At 42.5% G+C, this 20945-nt stretch overlaps 1 protein-coding gene across 8 annotated transcripts in view; it reads right to left on the bottom strand.

The window, feature by feature from the left end:
- Positions 1-20945, bottom strand: part of cnot2 (CCR4-NOT transcription complex, subunit 2) — a 139041-nt gene that overhangs the window by 48860 nt on the left and 69236 nt on the right. For all 8 annotated transcript variants that reach the window (XM_038780813.1, XM_038780809.1, XM_038780815.1 and 5 more), the window contains 4 exons: positions 20771-20893; positions 5803-5872; positions 4881-5028; positions 3105-3287 (listed from right to left, as the gene is read on the bottom strand). In XM_038780813.1, coding sequence (XP_038636741.1) covers positions 3105-3287; positions 4881-5028; positions 5803-5872; positions 20771-20881 — 512 coding nt within the window. In that variant the 5' untranslated portion in view covers positions 20882-20893. The remainder of the gene's footprint in view (positions 1-3104; positions 3288-4880; positions 5029-5802; positions 5873-20770; positions 20894-20945) is intronic.

Genomic DNA, 20945 nt, shown 5'->3' on the forward strand with positions numbered 1-20945 from the left:
GGCAGCAGTGAAGGAGTGAAGCAATAACCCACATCTGGCCTACTCGCAGGGAGAGGATGAATAAAACCGATGATCTAAAGAAACACTGGCCAAGATTCTGCATCCTGAGGAGAAACAAATCACAAAGCAGCTGGAACACCTACTGAAGTTGAGGAAAGAGGCCGGGGTGGCAATGAAGCAGTATCACTGAATCCAACAGGAAATCAAGCAACTGGGAGAGAATGGGAAAACAGGACTGGAGAATGCTTTGTGGTGGCAGACCATTTGGGTTTGGAGTATTAGGGTGACATTCTTCCCAGGATCAGAATTGCTTCCTATACAATGGCATCGGTTATTGGACTTGTGATTGAATGTTTCATCCAGGGCCAGCAATACTGAAACTGAACCATTGCTAGTCGTAATCAAAGCACTCCGCAAGCCTGAGGTAAAATAGAGCATGCAAAATATAGTTTAGGAAAATGAAATCACAAATCTAACCGCCTGCCTGACCAGCAGTGATGGAGCGAGGAGCATGGGGGAATTCAGCATTTGTTGGCCATCTTTCAGGGGTTGGTAGTAAAGGGCCCAAAAAAACTGAGGGGGGACTGCAGTGGTGCACAATGGGATACTCAGGCTTGACCAAATTGTTGGAATCGGATTTAAAAGTTCTTACCAAGCCCACATTGATTCTGTATACACATCCCGCTGCCTCAGGAAGGCAGACAGCATTATCAGAGAGCCCTCTCACCCAGGGATTGTGTTCTTCCAGACCCTTCCATCAGGCAGAAGGTACAGAAGTCTGAAGACTCGCACATCCAGACATAGGAACAGCTTCTTCCCCACAGACACAAGACTTTTCAACGACTCCCCCTTGGACTGATCTGTTCCTTGTAAGAACACGATTCACGCCACCCTATGCTGCTCTTTCTCATGTATTTGCTCAGTTTACTTTGTTTGGCCCCTTGTTCCGCACTGCAATCAATCACTGCTTGTCGATGTACCATTTATCAATGTTCTCTGCTGATTATTCTTTTTGCCTACTATGTACGTACTGTGTACATTCCTCGGCCACAGAAAAATACTTTTCACTGTACTTCGGTACTTGTGACCATAAATCAAATCAAATCAAATTAGTAAAGACAGATGTAAGTACATGTATAGTGCCGTTGCCATCTCAATGTTTCCATGCATAGGTCTCTGTCTGGTCCCCAATCATCCCTATCCGTACTCTTACGAGCCACCAATAATTTAGATGCCTATAGAAAGCTTTTGGATTTACTTTTACGTTAGCTGGCAGCCTATTCTCATACTTTCTTCTTACCCCCTTAGTTCCTTTTTCACTTCCTCCCTGAACTTTTTAATATTCAAGCTTGTTCTCACTTGTATCATCAATCTGACATCTGTCATACAATCCCTATTTTTGGTTGATCTCACTTACCCATCTCTTTTGACAGCCAGAGAATTCTGGTTTGATTGCCCTTCCTTTCTCCCTTGCAGGGTACTACCGAGCAATTTCCTTCCTGAAGAGAGCCATTTGCTCATTGCCAGTTTTATCTGACAATCCTTGATTCAAATTTACTCAGGACAAATCCGTTCGCAACCACTGAAACTAGCTGCCTTCCTATTAAGTATTTTTACTCCAAGTGGTCGGTTAGCTCAATTGGCTGGGCAGCTGGTTCGTGATGCGGAGCCCCGTCTTCTCAACCTTGCTCCTCGTCTGAACCCTCAGGTGAAATCACCAGTCAGCTCTCTCTCAAAAGGGAAGAGCAGCTGATAATCCTCGGGAACTATGGGGAGTTTTGATTTGCTCCCAAGTTCTTTTTTTAGAGCTATTCTAAACTTTATGGCATTATAATCACTGCTCTCTGAATGTTCCCCGACTAACACTTGATCCACTTGACCCATGTCACACCTCAAATCAGAATCAGCAATATCCCTTTCCTCATTGGACCACAAATGTACTGTTGGGACAGAAACATACTGATCAAAAAGGTTCCCCTGAATACACATCAGAAATTCTTCCCCCTCTATGGCTTCAACACTATTACTCTCCCAGTCTATAAATATGCTGTCTGCACACTTTCATGAGCATCTCAATTCACAAAAAGACTGCCAGCCTGACTTCCTGTCAGGCCTTCTGACTGGCCACCCAGCATCCATGTGCCACCCACTAACCCTAATGGCGTCATGAACGTGGCCTGTTAATTGGAAGCCTCTCAGAAATTTGCACCGAATGGGCGCCGCGCCAACCCGTGCATGCGCAGGGGACCTCTTCAGCGCGCCGCCCATTTGGTGCCGGGAAGGGAGGCTGGAGCGGCAGCCCCCTGTGGGTGCCAGAATCGGTAGTCCCCGCGCCCGTTTCATGACGGCACGAACACTGTCTCCATTTTGGAGAATCACGTCCAGTATGTCTTGTATATATTATACAAATATTGATTGCAAATAACAACATTGGCAAGCTGCTGGCCAGAATGTTACAGAAGTGAGACTATTTTTGTTAACTAGAGAGTTCAAAAGTTCTCAATACTGTTTTATATTGCTCTTTTTAAACAGGATACAGTCCATGTGATACAGAGTGTCGTGAACACCGCCCAGGCCATCACACGAACCCGCCTCCCATGCATTGACTCTATCTACACCTCCCACTGTCTTGGGAAAATGGGCAATATAATCAAAGACCCCTCACATCCAGCTTACTCACTCTTCCAACTTCCATCCGGCGGGAGATACAAAAGTCTGAGACCACGCACTAGCAGATCCAAAAACAATTTCTTCCCCGCTGTTACCAGACCCTCTTGTGGACTGAACTGACCTCATCATACATCTTCTCTACGGAGTAGTACCGCACTCCTGTATGCTTCACCTGATGCCTTTGTCTATGTATTTACATTGTGTATTTTATGTTTGCCCTATCTATTTTCTTTTCATGTACAGAATGATCTGTCTGAGCTGCACGCAGAACAATACTTTTCAAGTAAGAGCCCTTCCACAGAGAACATTGCCTATTTGTTATTAGCAATCAGTATGAAATTCAAACCAGTTTAGGAATTTAGTTTATATAATTAAAGGACATCTGACCATTACCTAAATTTCCATCATAATCACAGTTAAAACACTGGGTTTACCTGCTCACTGTAAAAGGCTGCCGGGAAGGCTGCTGCTTTGGCATACATATAATGCTAGGTGAGCTTCTGTTTGGACTGCCTAAACCAGAGCTGCTCATGCTATTTGTCCTCCCTGGAATCCCAATCCCTTGTCCGACCTGGGAATGATTCATCATATTTCTGGGATTCATAGGCAAAATGCTCCTGTAATAAAATAGCAAATATTAAATAGCAACAGTGGAAACACATGAACAGACTATAGAGACAGCCAATAAAACTAGAAAATAAAACACGTGCGATTTCTGTTAAATCTCAGATGATATTTCATTCACCAGATTCACATTTATTGAAAATAATTGAAAATTGTGCACTGAATCATAATTAGTGCATTCTTTAACAGCTATTATGGTAACTTTGAACTTGTAAAGAAAAAAAACAATTTCAGATTGTACTGGAGTCAAAGAGAAAACATGTCTGCAGAATTTCCATCTCTTAGAAATGACCTTGTTTATCTGTACACCATCTATCCTTTTGGAACATCAACATTTCCAAAATCAAATCACTCTGCCTGCCAGCTGCCCCACCCACCAACTCCACTATCGTTCAGAATACAAACCCACCAGAATTCCATTGGAAAAATAAATACAGCTATTAGGACAGACGCAACAGTGTACTGGAGTGGAATTTCCTCTAAAAGTTGCATCAGAAATTACACCCATTTGTCTATCGACTTTGCCACAGCCTGGTTACAGCCAAATTTCCTTCCAATCTAATTTTTATACAACAGAATCTAAAAATGGCTGTAAAAGTGAAAATCTGGTCCCAAGGAAAGTGCCAAACATTAGCCACATATTTCGCCTTTAAGTACGAACATGCCACGTCGCAATATACGTAGTTCAAAAATCACAATAAAGAACCGAAAAAATTACGATGTACAGACAGTTCGGTCTAAAATTCTGGCCTTAATTTTGCCACTATTCTGAACGAACATGATTACAGATAATTAGCATGCATGACTCTTTAACCTGGTGCAGAAGCATTATAAATGATTCAGGTACATCCAGTACAATCTGAAATTGATTTTTTCCTTTACAAGTTCAGGGTCAGAGATCAAAAGACTGGTCCTAAAGAACAAACAAAGTCCTGCGCAGCTTCATTAATAATAATCATAATCTTTATTAGTGTCACAGGTAGGCTTACGTTAACACTTGCAACAAAGTTACAGTGAAAATCCCCTAGTCGCCACACTCCAGCGCCTGTTCGGGTACAGAGGGAGAATTCAGAATGCCCAATTCACCTAAGAAGCATGTATTTCGGGAGTTGTTTGAGGAAACTGGAGCACCAGAGGAAATTCACGCAGATGAAGGAAGAATGTGCAGACGCTGCAAAGACCAGGAACATGCAGACCCAGGTTGGGAATCAAACCCAGGTCCCTGGCACTGCGAAGCAACACTGTGCTACCGTACCCCACATAAGTGCATAACAAACATGCATCCACATTTCCTCTACGTTTTTAGTCAGCTATTTGTTTCACACTCGGATTACATGCAATTATGGGTACAAATACTCGGCAATCCAGACCAACAATTAAATAAATACTGGTGTGAACACAGCAATATACGGCTCATTTTCTAAACTTCCTCACAAATGTTATTCAAACACTGCATTCAATCTACATAAAAGCTTTTCCCACAGTGCTATAAGGTTCCACAGCACTAGAGTAAGATGAAAAACAATGTTTAAATTGTTGAGCACTGAAGCAGCACAAAGTAACGAAAACTGTTTCTGTCCCATTACCTGCTTGGTGAAGATGGAGTATGAAGTGACATTGTGGGCACTCCTGTTGTTGGCGTTACATGATTAGGTAACTGAGTGCCTTGTGATAAGCTGCGATTTAACTGAGGGTTATTGTTGCCCATTCCCCTCATCGGAAGGCCTAATGCACCTGTGAAAACATGAATACAAGCTCTTTCAATTGCAGTTTTGATTGCCTGAGCTATGTTGCCTAATATTGAAGGAATACTTTTGTTCATTAATTGTACTATTTGACGCTGATTATTTTCTAGGTATTTTCCCTTTCATACCAATGCCGAAAACCTATTTCCAGCAAAAGACCTGCAATACCTGTAGAACTAGATCAGCAAGTTCTTTAGGGCTTGAGATTTGGAAAAGCAATATTAGGATGTTTCTCAACCTGTACTTATACTTTACCATTTTTACAGTACTACACTTGCATGTGCGCATTTGACAGTGAATTAGTTCCAGTGATGTCGAGACATGCTGCTTATGAAACAACTTATGAAATCCAAGTTTAGGTTTCAGCATTTGTAATTTATCTTTTGTATTTTAAAAATCATTTAACAAATGAAACATAAAGGGTTAAATAATCTGCTGTTCAGTATAGGTTTACATTAATAAGTTTCAATTTAATAACTTTTATTCTTTTTTAAAAATAAATTTAGATTCCCCAATTCTTTTTTTTCCAATTAATGGGCGATTTAGCATAGCCAATTCACCTATACTGCACGTCTTTGGGCTGTGGGGGTGAGACCCACGCAGACATGAGGAGAATGTGCAAACTCCATACGGACAGTGACCCAGGGTCAGGATCGAACCCGGATCCTCGGCACATTGAGGCAGCAGAGCTAACCACTGCACCACGGTGGCACTTCTAAAAACTTTCATTCTAAGCACAAAAACATTTACAGAAAAAACTTACTTTGCCCATATAAACTCGCACCAAACTGAGATAGCTGCCCTGATGTTGATGGTGATGGAGATGCCAGCATCTGGGGAAAGAAGGAGCATGTGCAATCAGTAACAAAACTGTAAGAAGTTCAAAGTTTGTATTAGTGGACCAAAAATATGTGCGTAACATATTTACAGAACAACCATATAAACCTATCCTTGAGCCACAAATGTAATTCAAATATTATTGTGACGAAGGATGAAAGTTCATGGCTACGTAATCATAAATATCAAGAGTCAAATCAATTTGTTGTTTCATCAAAAATATTTCATAAACGGGACATATTTCATAAAACGGACATTCTAAATTAAACAGATTTTTGAACTGGACTTTTTAACTATTATCTCTGTGGCCGACAAACTATAGGTCGTGACCCTCCATGCTGGTTTAGCTCAGCATGTAGTTCAGTACTACTGGTTTAGCTCAGTGGGCTAGACAGCTGGACTGTGATGCAGAGCAAGGCCACCAGCGCGGGTTCAATTCCCGTACCAGCTGAGAGTTCTGAATTCTCCCTCTGTGTACCCGAACAGGTGCCGGATTGTGGTGAAAGGGGCTCTTCACAGTAACTTCATTGAAGTAAGCCGACTTGTGACTTGTGACAATAAAGATTATTTACATTTTATATTCCTTGCGGGGCACAGAGATAGCTTTTGGGATCACAAGCTTCCCCACCTTTGAGACGGCAATGGCAACTGTGAAGAGGAGAGCACCCAGTCCAGAGGTTGCGGTGGGACAGCCCTGGGCCCACTGGATTGGATTCCACCAAACAGCAAGGTTAGTCCAAAGCCCTCTTTAATGTGAGAAAACACTTTTGGCAGCAGCCGCCAAGTGGGTCCAGGATGCCTGTGCACCAACTTAACAGAGGCAGCGTCATGCAAGCATAACTCAGCGACTGACTGAGTGCAATCAGGTGGCTAAGGCAGGAAGGTGAGTGGCAACTTCAAAGTTTGCTGTGTTTCTGCTCCTGTGTGCCAGTGGTATAGGCTACAGATCCTGCTTCTTGGGAATTGGCAACTAAACAGTGTATCTGTTGGGATGGGGCGGGGGTGCAAATTCGATATCAAAACTTCTAATTGAAGTTTCAGAGTGTCCTTGTAGTGCTTCTTTTGACTGCCATGAGAATGCACCCCAGACTCGAGCTCTTTACTGGACATTCACTTTGGTAAGTGAGTGTCAGGCATTTTGACTACATGGCCGGCTCAACTCATATCTGATCGTCTCCATGTGGCGTGGATGCTCGGGTAAGCACTTCAGTGCCTGATATTTTATCCTGTCAACTGATCACCTGAAGCTTCTGAAGGTAGATCAAGTGAAAGTAGTTGAACTCCTTAGTATGACGCTGGTACACAATCATAGTCTTTCATGCGTAGAAAGAGTGGACAGGACCGTTATTCTATAGTTTGGGAGGAAGGCTTACATCTTCATTCCCAGACTGATGTTACAATCTGTGGAAGACTACATTTGCTTTGGCAATTATTGCATGTGTCTCGGCATCAACATAGACAGCTCAAGAGCGCATGTTGCCAAGATAAGTTTCCAGTCACAGACTGAAAATTTGGTTCAGGTAGGGTTTTCTTGGAACAAGGAAGAGAGGTGTTAGTGTGTTGTGTGGGGATGGCAGAGGTATGAATGTGTGCATAGGAAGGTAGGAAGGGCAGTGAGGTGTTAGCGTGTGTATGGAGTGCAGAGAAGTGTGTGTTTGTGCATGGAAGGAGGGGGCTGATTACTGTGTGGGGGAAGAGCAAAGAGCAGATTACAGTGTTTGTATCTGTGTTTTTGGAGAGATGGGCTGTTTTCAGTGTAGAGTGGCAGTGGTTGGAGGCAGAGGGTTTCACTGACTCTTCTGTCACAGGAATAGCAAGAAACCTACACAAGTTTTAAAAAATTACAACATTTCAACAAATACTTTAAAAACATAAATTTCTATATTATATGATGTATTTATACATTGAATTATAATATTGAACATCACTATGCTGCTTTATTGCTGGTATATGGGTCACGCATTAAAACAGGGTGATATTGGAAAATAGCTCACGGAGCACTCTAATAACTACCCATTTGAGTCAAAAGGTTGAGTGTTCAAACCACATTGTAGGATTTGACCATATAATCTCACACTGGTGCAGTACTAGGAGAACTAGTATAATGATGGAATAGGAATTGTTCAGGCAGAGCTGTAAATTAATATCTCTGCCATTTCTGTGATTCCATTTGACAAAGAGAATGCCGGTCTCCTGGATTTCGAAAAATCAACCAGCATTACCAAACAAAATATTTGTCATTCACAAAACTGATGTTTGTCCAAGCTGATCACATGCAAAATTTGCCGACGAAACTATACAGTCTGAACTTTCAATGTAATCTACTGCAATAATAATAATTATTAAAGTACTTTGGGGAATTTTGTGGTCTGGATTGCATAAATGAAAGTTAATTTTACTACTTAATGCTATTCACCTGAATTTCCACAGTTCAAGAATCTTTACTCATCATGATAACATATTTTGTTTGGATTCAAGATTTTTCACACAATGTTCTAGCATTGAAAGAACCAGATTTATATTTCTAAAATCCTTATACTTCGATTTATTTCAAAGCTATAAATTAAGCCCCTACAGGAAGACTTTGATCAAAATCAAGGCCTGTGAATCTCATCCGTGTTTTTGTAAGATATGTAAAATAGATTATTTAACATCAATTCTATTGTTCTCCATTCATCATTCAAAATTCATTATTCTAGGCGTATCCTGAAAAAGGTTTGAAACAAAGTAATATGCAGGAGCAGAAAACCTTCAGCCCATGATCAAGTAACAGCAACTGAGCCAGGAGAAACTTAATACAATGTGGCAAAAGTAAGCGACTTCAGCACTGCTCAAATTATGGTAAGCCTCCTGCTAACATGTGGAATTTGCTCATCCCTTGTGTTGAAGTGGGGACCAACAAGCTAACCTTGAGATTATGGAAACATGAGCTCTCAAAATCTCCATGATCGGCAAAACTCTGTGGAAAGATGGCTATTTCCAGAACTGGAAAACCATGGCGTGGTCAACGGTCAACATTCAATATTAGTTGACAATCATTTTACAACTTACAAAACATTGCAAGAAATCCTTTGAACTTTTCTTGACCTGATACTGTATAAACTGTTCTCTGAATTAATGAGTAATGGAACAATTCCCACATGCAGCTATAACTCTGCATGATCCAAGAAAATACTTCTGCTCAACTATGAATGTTTTTGGACATGTCCCTTACTGCTATACCTGATAAGATTTCTACTTCAAAACAGCAGTACAATTTTTTCCATACTGGGAGTGGAGGCAAAAAAAAAAACATGGTTATTAACATGGTTTTCTCTTCCACTCTTCTTTAGTGCAATGACAGAACCAACAGGGCTCTAAAATTCCAAGAGCATTACAGGCAGAACAAACATATAGAAATGCCAAGGGTAAATCTACATCTTCAAAAGGTCATATTACTGTTTAGTGCGTTTCTACCTTGAACTACAAATAGTTTAGTGCGTTTCTACCTTGAACTACATGTTTTAATCTAATTGAATGTGTCCCACTCCAGATTAATTCAATAAAATGAGGTCCTATGGTACCCAGCACCACCTTCCTGCCTCCTTTTCCAAGCATTTTCTTTAGCATACATGAATATACCAAGTATACAAATAATACTTTCTATTTCAAGCTTACTGGAGCTTTATTATTGCATGGTTATATGGTAATGTAACAACTTACTGCTCCCTCTTCTTTTTGCTTCTCCCATCTCAGTTTGTTTGGCGTAGCTTTTTTAAAACAACTTTTTCTTTCACCTTCTAGGCTGTTTTCATCCTATTGTTTGTTTTGTCCTTATACTGTGCTACTTTATCTCTTTCCTTCTCTCGTTGCCCTGCCTTCTCCAAATATTATCTGTTTTTTTTGCTTAAAGCAATATGCTCTGGACCTTAAATAAGCTGCTGTCGTTCTGGCAGACTAGGTGCTCGGAACACTTGCAGAATCTTCCATTTTATATTAGTACCCATTTTTTCATAGTAGTGTATTTGGAGATCTTGTAAGTTAGTCTAAAGATACCTTGACCAGGGAACAAGGGGATCCAGAGATAGGGAAATGTGTAGAGGACAAGTAGCACAAAAATACTCAAACACAGATAACAATGCATAGAATTAAGAAGTTTAATCTGTCAATATTCACACCCTTGACACAAATATGGTATTCACAAGGAATGCCAAAAGAAGCTCACCACTGTACCAAAACAAAATAATTTTTCTTTTTTTATATAAATTTAGGGTACCCACTTCTTCCCAATTAAGGGGTAATTTAGCATGGCTAATCCACCTACTCTGCATATCTTTTGGGTTGTGGGGGTGAGACCCACGCAGACACGGGGAGAATGTGCAAACTCCACATGAACAGTGACCCAGGGCCGGGATCGAACCCGGATCCTCGGTATCACGAGGCAACAGTGCTAACCACTATGCCACCGTGCCGCCCACAAAACAAAATAAATGAAGTATTAATGCAACTTTAAATTGTTGTTAAAATATATGAAAAATATAAAACCCTAGAATAGGCCACATTTGCTCCAGCGACAATATGGGAGCTGATAAAGCCAACCGATTAAAGCAAAATTGTGCACTTGTAAACCCTGCATATGTAATGAATGCACTTTATACTCAAACCCCACAGATATCCTAAAAGGTATTGGATGTAACAAAAAACAGCAATCAAATAAAATTATGAAATGCAATTCTTTTTTAAAAAAGACAATTCTTCCACATGCAACCATCGTCGAACAACAGAACCAAACAGGTAAATTTCCCATATTTTTCAATTTCCTATGCAATGCACTATTCCCATCAAGGCAGGTCAGGAACCCATTTAAGGCCTTCCCCTGTGCTGCTACACAACGTCCTCTCTATTTATTTTTGTTGCCCTTTACAGATAACTAAACTTTCTTGTAAAGGGACAAGTCACCTTAAACACTGATGCACTCCACTCTGGTCACTATAAATCAGTAGTATTTTCTAGTTTTCATAGAAACATACATAGAAAATAGAAGCAGAAGACGTGCTCTACCATTCATTACGATCAAGACTGATCATCAAGTTCAATACCATGATCACGCCTTCCCCAAATATGCCTTGATCCCTATAGCCCCAAGAGCTATATCTAATTCCTTATTGAAATTATACAATGTTTTGGTCGCAACTCATTTCTGTGGTAGTGAATTTCCCAGATTCACCACTATTTTTATTATTATCATCATCTCCGAGTGAAGAAATTTCTCCTCACCTCAGTCCTAAAAGGTTTACCCCTTATTCTCAAACTATGACCTCTAGTTCTGGACTCCCCGACCACCACCGAGAACATTCTTTTTGAATCTACCTTGTCTAATCCCGTTAAAATATTAAATAAGATCCCCTCTCACTCTTCTAAACTCCAATGAATATAATCCTAACTGACTTACGTCTCTCCTCATATGACAGTCCCACTAGCCCAGGAGTCAGCCTGGTAAATCTTCACTGCACTCCCTCCGTAGTAAGAACATCTTTCCTCAGATAAGAAAACTAAAATTGCACATATTAATCCAGGTGTGGCCTTACCAATGCCCTATGCAATTGCAGTAAAACATCTCCATTCCCATAGTCAAATCCTCTTGCTATGAAGGCCAACATACCATTTGCCTTCTTTACTGCCTGCTGTACCTGTGTGCTTACTTTCAGTGACTGATGCACGAGGACATCAAGGTCTCGCTGAAAATCCACCTCTCTCAATTTACACCCGTTTCAAATAATAATCTGCCTTCCTTTTTTGCTATTGAAGTGGATAACCTCACATTTATCCACATTATACTGCATCTTAGCATGCATATGCCCATTGGCTCAGCCTGTCCAAATCCCACTGAAGCATCTCTGCATCCTCCTCAGTTCACCCTCCCACTCAATTTTGCATCATCTGCCAAATTTGGAGATAATACATTTAGTTCCTTCATCTAAATCATTAACATACAATGTGAACACTTGGGTGTCCTAGCACAGGTCCCTGAGGTACTCGACTAGTCACTGCCTGCCAATCAGAAAAAGACGAATTTATTCCAACTTTCTGCTTCTCTACTGTCTATCGATCTCATGACACTATCCGCAATGCCCTGCACTTTAACTTTACATAGTAATCTATGCGAGACCTCACAGAAAGCCTTCTGAAAGTCTAAATAAATCACATCCACCAGTTCTCCCTGGTCAACTCTACGAGTTACATCTTCAAAGAATTGTAGTAGATTTATCAAGCATGATTTCCCTTTCATAAATCCGTGCTGACTTTGTCTGATTATACCACTGCTTCCAAATGCTGTGCTATGAAATCCTCGATAATGGACTCTAGCAACTTCCCTACTACCGATATTAGGCTCACTGGGCTATAGTTCCCAGTTTTTTCTCTACCTTCCTTTTTGAATAGCGGGGTTATATTACCTGCCCTCCAATCTGTAGGAAACGTTCAGTGTCCAAAGGAGATGGATTGTAAGGATCCTCCTATTTAAATCTGATTCCTTTTATTTTTTTTATTATTTTCTTGTTATAACATTTGTATCTGGACGATTACTGAAACTCCCCCAGCAGATGTGCTGTTTGGTTTGGCCTCTGGAGACTCCTGGTACCAGTGCTATTTGGTCTGGCCCAGTAATGCTATGTCTTGATGGACTTGGCAGCCAATTGGTTATTTGATTTTCCGGGACTTGACTGGCTCTCGATGATAATTGGTGCTAATGATCCGGAATGTTCTGCCGAACTCAGACAGGCTCCATTTTGCAGAATGAAGCACACTTTTGATTAAGTCGCTTGAAGAGCCACAGGTCTCAGTTCTATCTCTCCTGAGGACTTCTCGAAGGTCCTGAAGTAAAGTCTTTCTCTCTCTCTCTCTTCACAGCCAGTTAAACCTGCAGGAAGATCCAGACCAGCACCAGTCAGGCTGGGTTACTTAACAACTTCCTTTAAAAATCTGATAATTGGAGTACACTAATCTTACCTCCGTGAGGCTGTTAATTGCGAGTTTTGACCGAATACACAAACCAGAATATCCAATCCAACTGGTGGTTTCCAACACTCTGCGTCCTGAGTAGATAGCCAACTACATAGACTTCAAAATCAGCAATAAGAACACTTCTCTCTGACTCCTATATTTTTATCACAATCGTTTTACCCCTTTCCCTTCCTCTCTGTGTGCCTGCCTTGCGTGTTTTAAGGTAGAGGGTGGGATGGTCAAAGGGGGAAATAATAGCTTAGCAGGTCATTATTCTAGTTTATTATTATTGCATGTTTTAACTCTTTTCTCATTGTAAACAAACAGCTATTGTGTTTTTACTTACAAATCCGGGGTTGGATCTCCATTTCTGAGGCCAAGTATTGACGCCTACGGAGAATCCGTGGACTTTTACAACAGAACAATGGCACCGCACCTGCACTGATTCCGCTATCGGTGAGGGGCTAGCACCGGTGCTACGTGCAACACCATTGATTCCCGTGGAAAATGGTGTGGGATTCGCCGGATCTGTGATCGACACTCGCAGGACTGACAAGCTGCAGCTTCACATAAACATTACACTCCCCACACACACACTTATCAAAGCCAAAAAGATGGGACAGGTTGTGCTGATGTGTTGGCTGGGACCAGAGGGCATCAGTGGGGTGACCCGGGGAGGGACATCTATATGACCCATGGCACTAGGTTTAAAGCGGCTGTCAGCGGCATGAGGGGGGGGGGGGGGAGATTGACCACGCCCTATCCCAGGGTGTTCGGCTTAACACGTTCACTGTGAACTCGACTGGTCCAGCGTTGGATCAAGAACCATATTGAAAGCCCCTCCCATGATCAGTCGAAGCGAATCTAGGTCCGAAATCTTCCCCAGCACCTGCCTCATAAATTCCACATCATCCCAGTTTGGGGCATATATATTCATCAACATCACAGACATTCCCTCCAGTTTCCCACTAATCTACATCCCCCGCCACCCCCCACTCACCCCCCGCCTCGCCTCCGTGGTCCACCTCTATGTTCCCCACCTCGAACGCCACCTGTTTATTAATCAAAATCACCACATCCCTCGCTCTGAAGTCTAACTCAGATTGAAACACTTGCCTAACCCATCCCTTCCTTAACCTAATCTGATCCCCCACCTTCAAACTTGTCTCCTGCAGCATAGCCACATCCACCTTCAGTTGCCTCAAGTGCGTGAACACACGGGCCCTTTTGACTGGCCCATTCAATCGTCGAACGTTCCGCGTGACCAGTCTGGTCCGGGAGGCACCCCGCTCCCCTCCCCTGCCGATCAGCCATAGCCTCTCCTAGGCCAGTCCTCAGCCCATGTCCCGCACCTCCCCTTGTCCGCTCTCAGGCAACTACACAGTCATCAACCCTCTTCCTCCTCCACTTTGAAAGTCCCCTCCCCAGCAGCAATACTATGTCCCACCCCATCCCCTCCAACCACCCCCCCCCCCATCCCCCAATAGATCTTCAGCTCACCCCCCACTGCGCTTCCATGAACTAGCCTGTCAAGCTAACCTGGCAGGCCCCGCCCATGGCACCTAGCATCCTACCCCCCACTGATTCCCCTCCCCCCACTGAAACATTAGTGCAAACAATCAAGGCAAAGGCAAGAAGTAAAACCAAACAAGCAATCCCTCCCATGGCCCAAACACAGAGACCCACCCCATATCATTTAACAAAGAACTGTAAACAAGCCTAAAGCCAAAAAACAGAAAAAAGAAAAACAATTCCCGCTGGGTCACTGTCTGTGAGGAGTCTGCACATTCTCCCTGTTGCTCCGGTTTCCTCCCACAGTCCAAAGTCATACAGGTTAGGTGGATTGGCGATGCTAAATTGCCCTTAGTGACCGAAAAGGTAAGGAGGGGTTATCAGGTTGCAGGTATAGGGTGGAAGTGAGGGCTTAAGTGGGTCGGTGCAGACTTGATGGGCTGAATGGCCCCCTTCTGCACTGCATGTTCTATGAACACCAAAATCAAAGTTTTCGCAATACAATACATTCGCTCAACTTCTCAACTACCAAAGCTCAAAGTCCTCATTCTCCTGCCAGTCCATTCTCTTGCATGAAGTCCACTACCTCCTCCGAGCCAAAAGTATAACTCCCGGCCCCCATAGGTGAGCCGGGTACAGTGGTCATAACTTTACGCCCTTGTACAGGGTCGACTCCACCTCATTAAAGCTCGCCCTCCTCTTTGCCAGCTCTGCACCCAGCTCCTGGTACACGGATCTCAACACCTTCCGAGGTGCAATGCCTCGTCTGCCTGGCCCACCTCATGATACACTCCTTATCAAGGAACCGACGCAACTACCACCATTGCCCTCGGCAGCGCGTCCCCCTGGGGCTTGCGCATCAGCGCCCTGTGGGGTCGATCCACCTCTAAAGGCCGGTCAAACTCACCTTCCCCAAGCAGCTTCTCCAGTATTTTCCCAACATACGCACCAGCATTTGTTCCTTTGCTCCCCTCCGGCAGGCCCAGGATCCGAATGTTCTGCCTACGAGATCGGTTCTCCAGGTCCTCCACTTTCTCCAGCAGTCGCTTCTGCTGGTCTCGCATCAGTCCCATCTCCGCTGCCATCAGGTGGATTGTTCCTCATGCTCCCCCGCCAGCTCCTCCAACCTCTGAATTGCCTCTCCCTGGGCTGCTAGTCTAGTCTCCACCCAGCCAACCACTGCCTAGATCCAGTCCACGGCCAGGTCCTCCAAACTTTCCTTCCGCTGTTGGGTGAACTTCCTGTTCAAGAAGCTCACACTGTTATAACCTGCCTGCTTACCACTGGCTGGGGACAAATGGCAATCCCACAATCCTTTGGAAGTATGAGCTTCCCCAATGAGGGGGGTGGAGAAATCATTAGCAGATTCCCTGCATAAATAAAGCTGGCCAGTTTGGATCCAGCGAGAGGAGAGTGAGCTGCAAGGGAAGTTGCTGCTGCTGTTGTATATATGTGTTATTGTAAATAAATGTTGTTATTTCTTCCTATCTTTCAACTCGTGCTGGATTCTTCGTGGCCCTCACAAAACTCACCAACTGCTCCAGCGACCACTGAGCCAGCAGGGTCGGTCCCTGCCCGTCCGCCATCTCGGAGTGCGTTGCCAGCACCTCACCCGTCTCAACCAACTGGTTTTCTCTTTTTAGGACACTTCTGGTCCACCGCTCCATAAACACGGGGGTCGATCTCTTCTGCTCACACTTCTACACCTTTTTCCTCAAAACTTGCTACTGCAAATCGGGGTAAAGGCCACAAAAAGACCGTCACGAGCTGGAGCTACCACATATGCGACCACTCATTCCATGGCCACCAACGGAATCTCCCCATTGTATAATATGAGACCTAAGAAAAAAGCTCAAGGCATCAAAGGGGGTGGGAGGTCGATAGCAATGGAAATTTCTTGAATATTGTACACGATGCATATACACTTGTCTACTGTACAGTGTATAAAATGAAAAACCCAATAAAAACCTTTTAAAAATAGTTCCTTGATCTCAAACTCGCATATTAAAATAGCCAAATGAATAAAAGGGGCAATCACTGTAACGTCACTATTTCAGTATAAATTGAACGTTTTGCATCTCCATTATTTTCACACATTCTTTGTAACTAGTATATATAACTAATCCTGCATAGATATTTTTACGGGGCTGAAAACTACCATACCACTCAGATTTCACATGAGCATGTACTGCTCTGGAGAAATGCCTCCAAGGTTATGGTATGGAGCCTCGGAAACACAAGCTAGATAAATTTATCTATCTCCAATTAAATAGTGGGAAGACTGAAGCCATTGTTTACGCTGCCTGCTCCAACTCCACTCCCTAGCTACAGACTTTATCCCTCTCACTGGCAATTGTCTGAGATTAAGCAGGTCTGTTCGCAACCTTGAGTGTCAAAGTTGATCCCAGGATTCCAACTCCAATCTGTGCCATCAGCAAGACTGCCTATCCCCACTTCTGCAACATTGCCTGATTTCACTTGTCTCAGCTCATCTGCTGTTGAAATCCTCAATCATGTCTTCACTACCTCTAGACTCAACTATTTCAATGGACCCCGAGTGGTCTCCTTCATTCTTCCCTCGGTAAATTTGAGGTTATCCAAAATTGTGCTGTCCATGTCTTAACACCTTGTAGCAGGTATCATTCCTCTAACACCTCTATGCTCACTGGACCACAACCCAATCTTTGTCATCTCTTTTAGCCCAGACTCTCCGCGATTTCTCCACTCCTCTAATTCTGGCCTCTTGTGCATCCGCAATTTTAATTGCTCCGCCATTGGTGGTCATGCCCTCAGTTGTCTAGACCCCAATGCTAGAATAAGCTCCATACACCTCTCCACGCCCATCTATCTCACTTTCCTCTACGGTAGCACAGTGGTTAGCACTGCTGTTTTACAGCGCAGGACCCGGATCCGATTCCCAGCTTGGGTCACTGTCGGTGCGGAGTTTGCACGTTCTCCCTGTGTCTGCGTGGGTTTCCTCCGGGTGCTCCGGTTTCCTCCCACATGTCCCGAAAGACGTGCTTGTTAGGTGAATTACACATTCTGAATTCTCGTTCTGTATGCCTGAACAGGTGCCATAGTGCAGCGACTAGGGAATTTTCACAGTAACTTAATTGTAATGTTGTATGCCTACTTGTGAGACTAATAAAGATTATTATTATTCCTTAAAACTAACGTTTGTGTCATCTGACCTAATTTGTGGCTAGGTTTATTACTTCCTGATAAACGACATGTGACACTTCATTACATTAAAGACACAATATAAGTAGCTGTTGTTGAGTTACCAGCTGTTGCTACAAAAGCAAATTGTATGTGACAACCCAACATAAGCACTTTTTTAAGCAAAGGATTCTCATACGTTACCATGGAATACGGAAAAAAGATTAGGCCATTCAACTCCTTGAGGAGTTTCATTATTATTTCATTAGATTACGGTTGATCTTTTCTTTAAAATTTAGAGGATCCAATTATTTTTTCCCAATTAATGAGCAATTTAGCTTGTTTTAATAAAAAGATATGGCCAATCCACCTACCCTACACATCTTTTGGGTTGTGGGGGTGATACCCACATAGATACGGGAAGAATGTTCAAACTCCAAACGGACAGTGACCCAGTGATTACGGTTCATCAATACTTCAATTTCATTTAATTCCCTTGATACCCTAACAACAATGAATCGGCTTGAAAATTTCAATTGCCCCAGCCTTTTGTAGGAAAGACAGTTTCAGACTTCCACCACTCTTTGCATAAATAAGTGCCTCCTGATTTCATTACTGAATAGCAAGCTCTAACCTGAAAATTATGTTCCTTTGTTCTGTATTCCCCCACTTGAGGAACGAATTCCCTTGTATACAGCCTGCTTTATCTTTATTAATCCCTTGATTCATACCTAGTATCATTCTGGTGCATCTTTGCTGCACCACCCACAGGGTTTGACAATTTGTGTTCAAAATTGAATGTTATACTTCAAAAGGGGCTGCCCACGACTCTCAAGAACCAAATCACCACTTCCTCACCTTTATTTTCTAACCCCTTAGAGTTAAAGCCCAACATTCCATTAGGTGTTCCTGTACACCAAATTTTAGAGATCTGTGACAATCTGTTAACCTTATAAAATAGGAGTCTAATTCTTCACACCTTTTATCCTGCAGTCTTTCACTCAGGAGCTGCAACCATTTCATCTCAAAACATTTACCCTTCAATCAATGCCACAAAAAAATATCTGCTCACTATTACATTTTGGTTTGCCGAGTGCAACTTAGCTGCCACATAGATATCATAGAATTTACACTGCAGAAGGAGGCCATTCAGCCCATCGAGTCTGCACCGGCTCTTGGAAAGAGCACCCTACCCAAGGTCAACACCACCACCCTATCCCCATAACCCAGTAACCCCACCCAACACAAAGGGCAATTTTGGACACTAAGGGCAATTTATCATGGCCAATCCACCTAATCTGCACATCTTTGGACTGTGGGAGGAAACCGGAGCACCCGGAGGAAACCCACGCACACACAGGGAGGATGTGCAGACTCCGCACAGACAGTGACACAAGCGGGAATCGAACCTGGGACCCTGGAGCTGTGAAGCAATTGTGCTATCCACAATGCTACCGTGCTGCCCCTTTCCTGTAACATTTCCTATGTTACAACAGTAACTACGATCCAAAAATATTTCAATGACTGTAAAGCGCGTTGAGATGTACGCTGTTCATGAAAAGTGAGATTTAAATGTAAGCGTATTTTTTAGAGGTGTTGGTTCCAGACAGAAGACTGAAATTGCTTTGCTCCTTCACAATCTTCAGTCTATCACCATTAATGGGGGGGAAAAAAACAATTTGGTCTTTGTTGAATCCAAAGTAGATGGCCTTGCACTTTCCACATATTGAACGTAAACTGGCATTGTTTCCCTATGCAATTGCTGTGTCACTTTGTAACATCCTGGTTCCATCTACACTTGCTATGTCCCGTTACTGTCAACTGCAAATTTGTATATACAACTCTTCGCTCCATCATTCAAGATACGAATATACATCCAGAACATACTTGAGAAACTCACTGCCTTTTTGATTGTGCTTGCCTGCTTATCCCAATCTATATGAAAGTTAAAATTCCCCATTACAACCACTCATCCTCCACACACTGGTTTAATTTCTGCATTTATACAATTTACCACTTGACAGCTGCCACAACAGTTGTATTGACAGGAACATAACAATGGAGGAAGTTGCTGAGGTATGTTGGATTGAAGCCATAGAGAAATTAATACCCAAGAATGCAAACGTCAAAATTGATGCACTGGAAGTCTTCAAAATAGGGGTGATAATTGAGTGAGATTTAGTATGTAATAGACTGTAGACAGCTTTATGGAAGGGTTCCAAATTATGTTGGATGGAGCTCAAAAAGGCAGCTTGGAGGGCATTCTGAAGTCTAGATACGAGAATAATATAGAAAACGTTTTTAGCAATGTCATTCAAGTACAGGAACAAGTGATATATCTGAAGTGGAATGAAATTTGGTCAAACAGGGCATGATACCACAAAGGAAAAGGTGGGAATGGAAACACAGACAGAAGGAAGAGCTATTGAATAAATGGGTAACAGGAGAGGGACTTAGGAATTAAGAATTAGAAGGTAGATTTTCTTTTCAACGTTTAAGGTGATGGCAGAGGAGCTTATATATGAACCGGAAATGCTGCTGTTCAAGAATACACTGAAGTGGTCAGAGATAGCCTTTGTCCTGGATACTGATGGAAGGTCCTTCGAGATTAAGTAACAACAGTAGGGCAGCAAGGACAGAGAAGTAGTTGCAGGAGGAACTTGGGTGTTGGCTGAAGTCACAGAAGGTGAATTATCACTTTGCGAAGAATAAGTGAGAAAGATAAGATATTTCAGTAAACAACAATAGACAATAAACACCTTAAAGAAGAGAGAAACTGGATGATCAGATTAATCATAAATGTATATTAAAGCACAATTGCACCTGATAGAAAGGGCACTCCAAAGAGGACTGCGAACAAAGTATTCAGAAACCCATGCTTGTGTGGATATTAGTCGAGTGAATACAGCAAATCTACAAATATATTTAAAATTTGCACAGAAATAGTCCATTCATAATGGTCACTGGCAATCCTTTAGAGATCATATAAATAAAGTGTTGTAACACCCTCCTTTCATTTATAGGATCTTAATAAGCTCATCATGCATCCTCTAACATTCAGCTCTAAAGAACCTAAAGCTGGTGAACACAGAATTAAGTACCATATGGAACAGAGAGTAATTTAATATGCAGTCAAGGGAATCTGAGCTTAATAGATATTTAAATAATGCTGAAGTTTTACTGAAGTTCTCTGAGTCACTCACTACAAGTATTTTATTCTCGATATATAAACATTTACTTACATCTTTTTCTGTTCGATGAGGGAACATTGAAGACTGGTTGTAATACAGACTTTCATCATGGTAATCACTCTCCACTCCCTCTACAAACTTCTTTCTCGCAGCACCAAACATGCTGTTTGTCACCTATTTCAAAAACAAAGAAAATATGTTTTTCTTCAGACATTTTGGACACCAC

The sequence above is a fragment of the Scyliorhinus canicula genome, chromosome 20 (assembly GCF_902713615.1).
Source record: "Scyliorhinus canicula chromosome 20, sScyCan1.1, whole genome shotgun sequence".
NCBI classification, from domain to species: domain Eukaryota; kingdom Metazoa; phylum Chordata; class Chondrichthyes; order Carcharhiniformes; family Scyliorhinidae; genus Scyliorhinus; species Scyliorhinus canicula.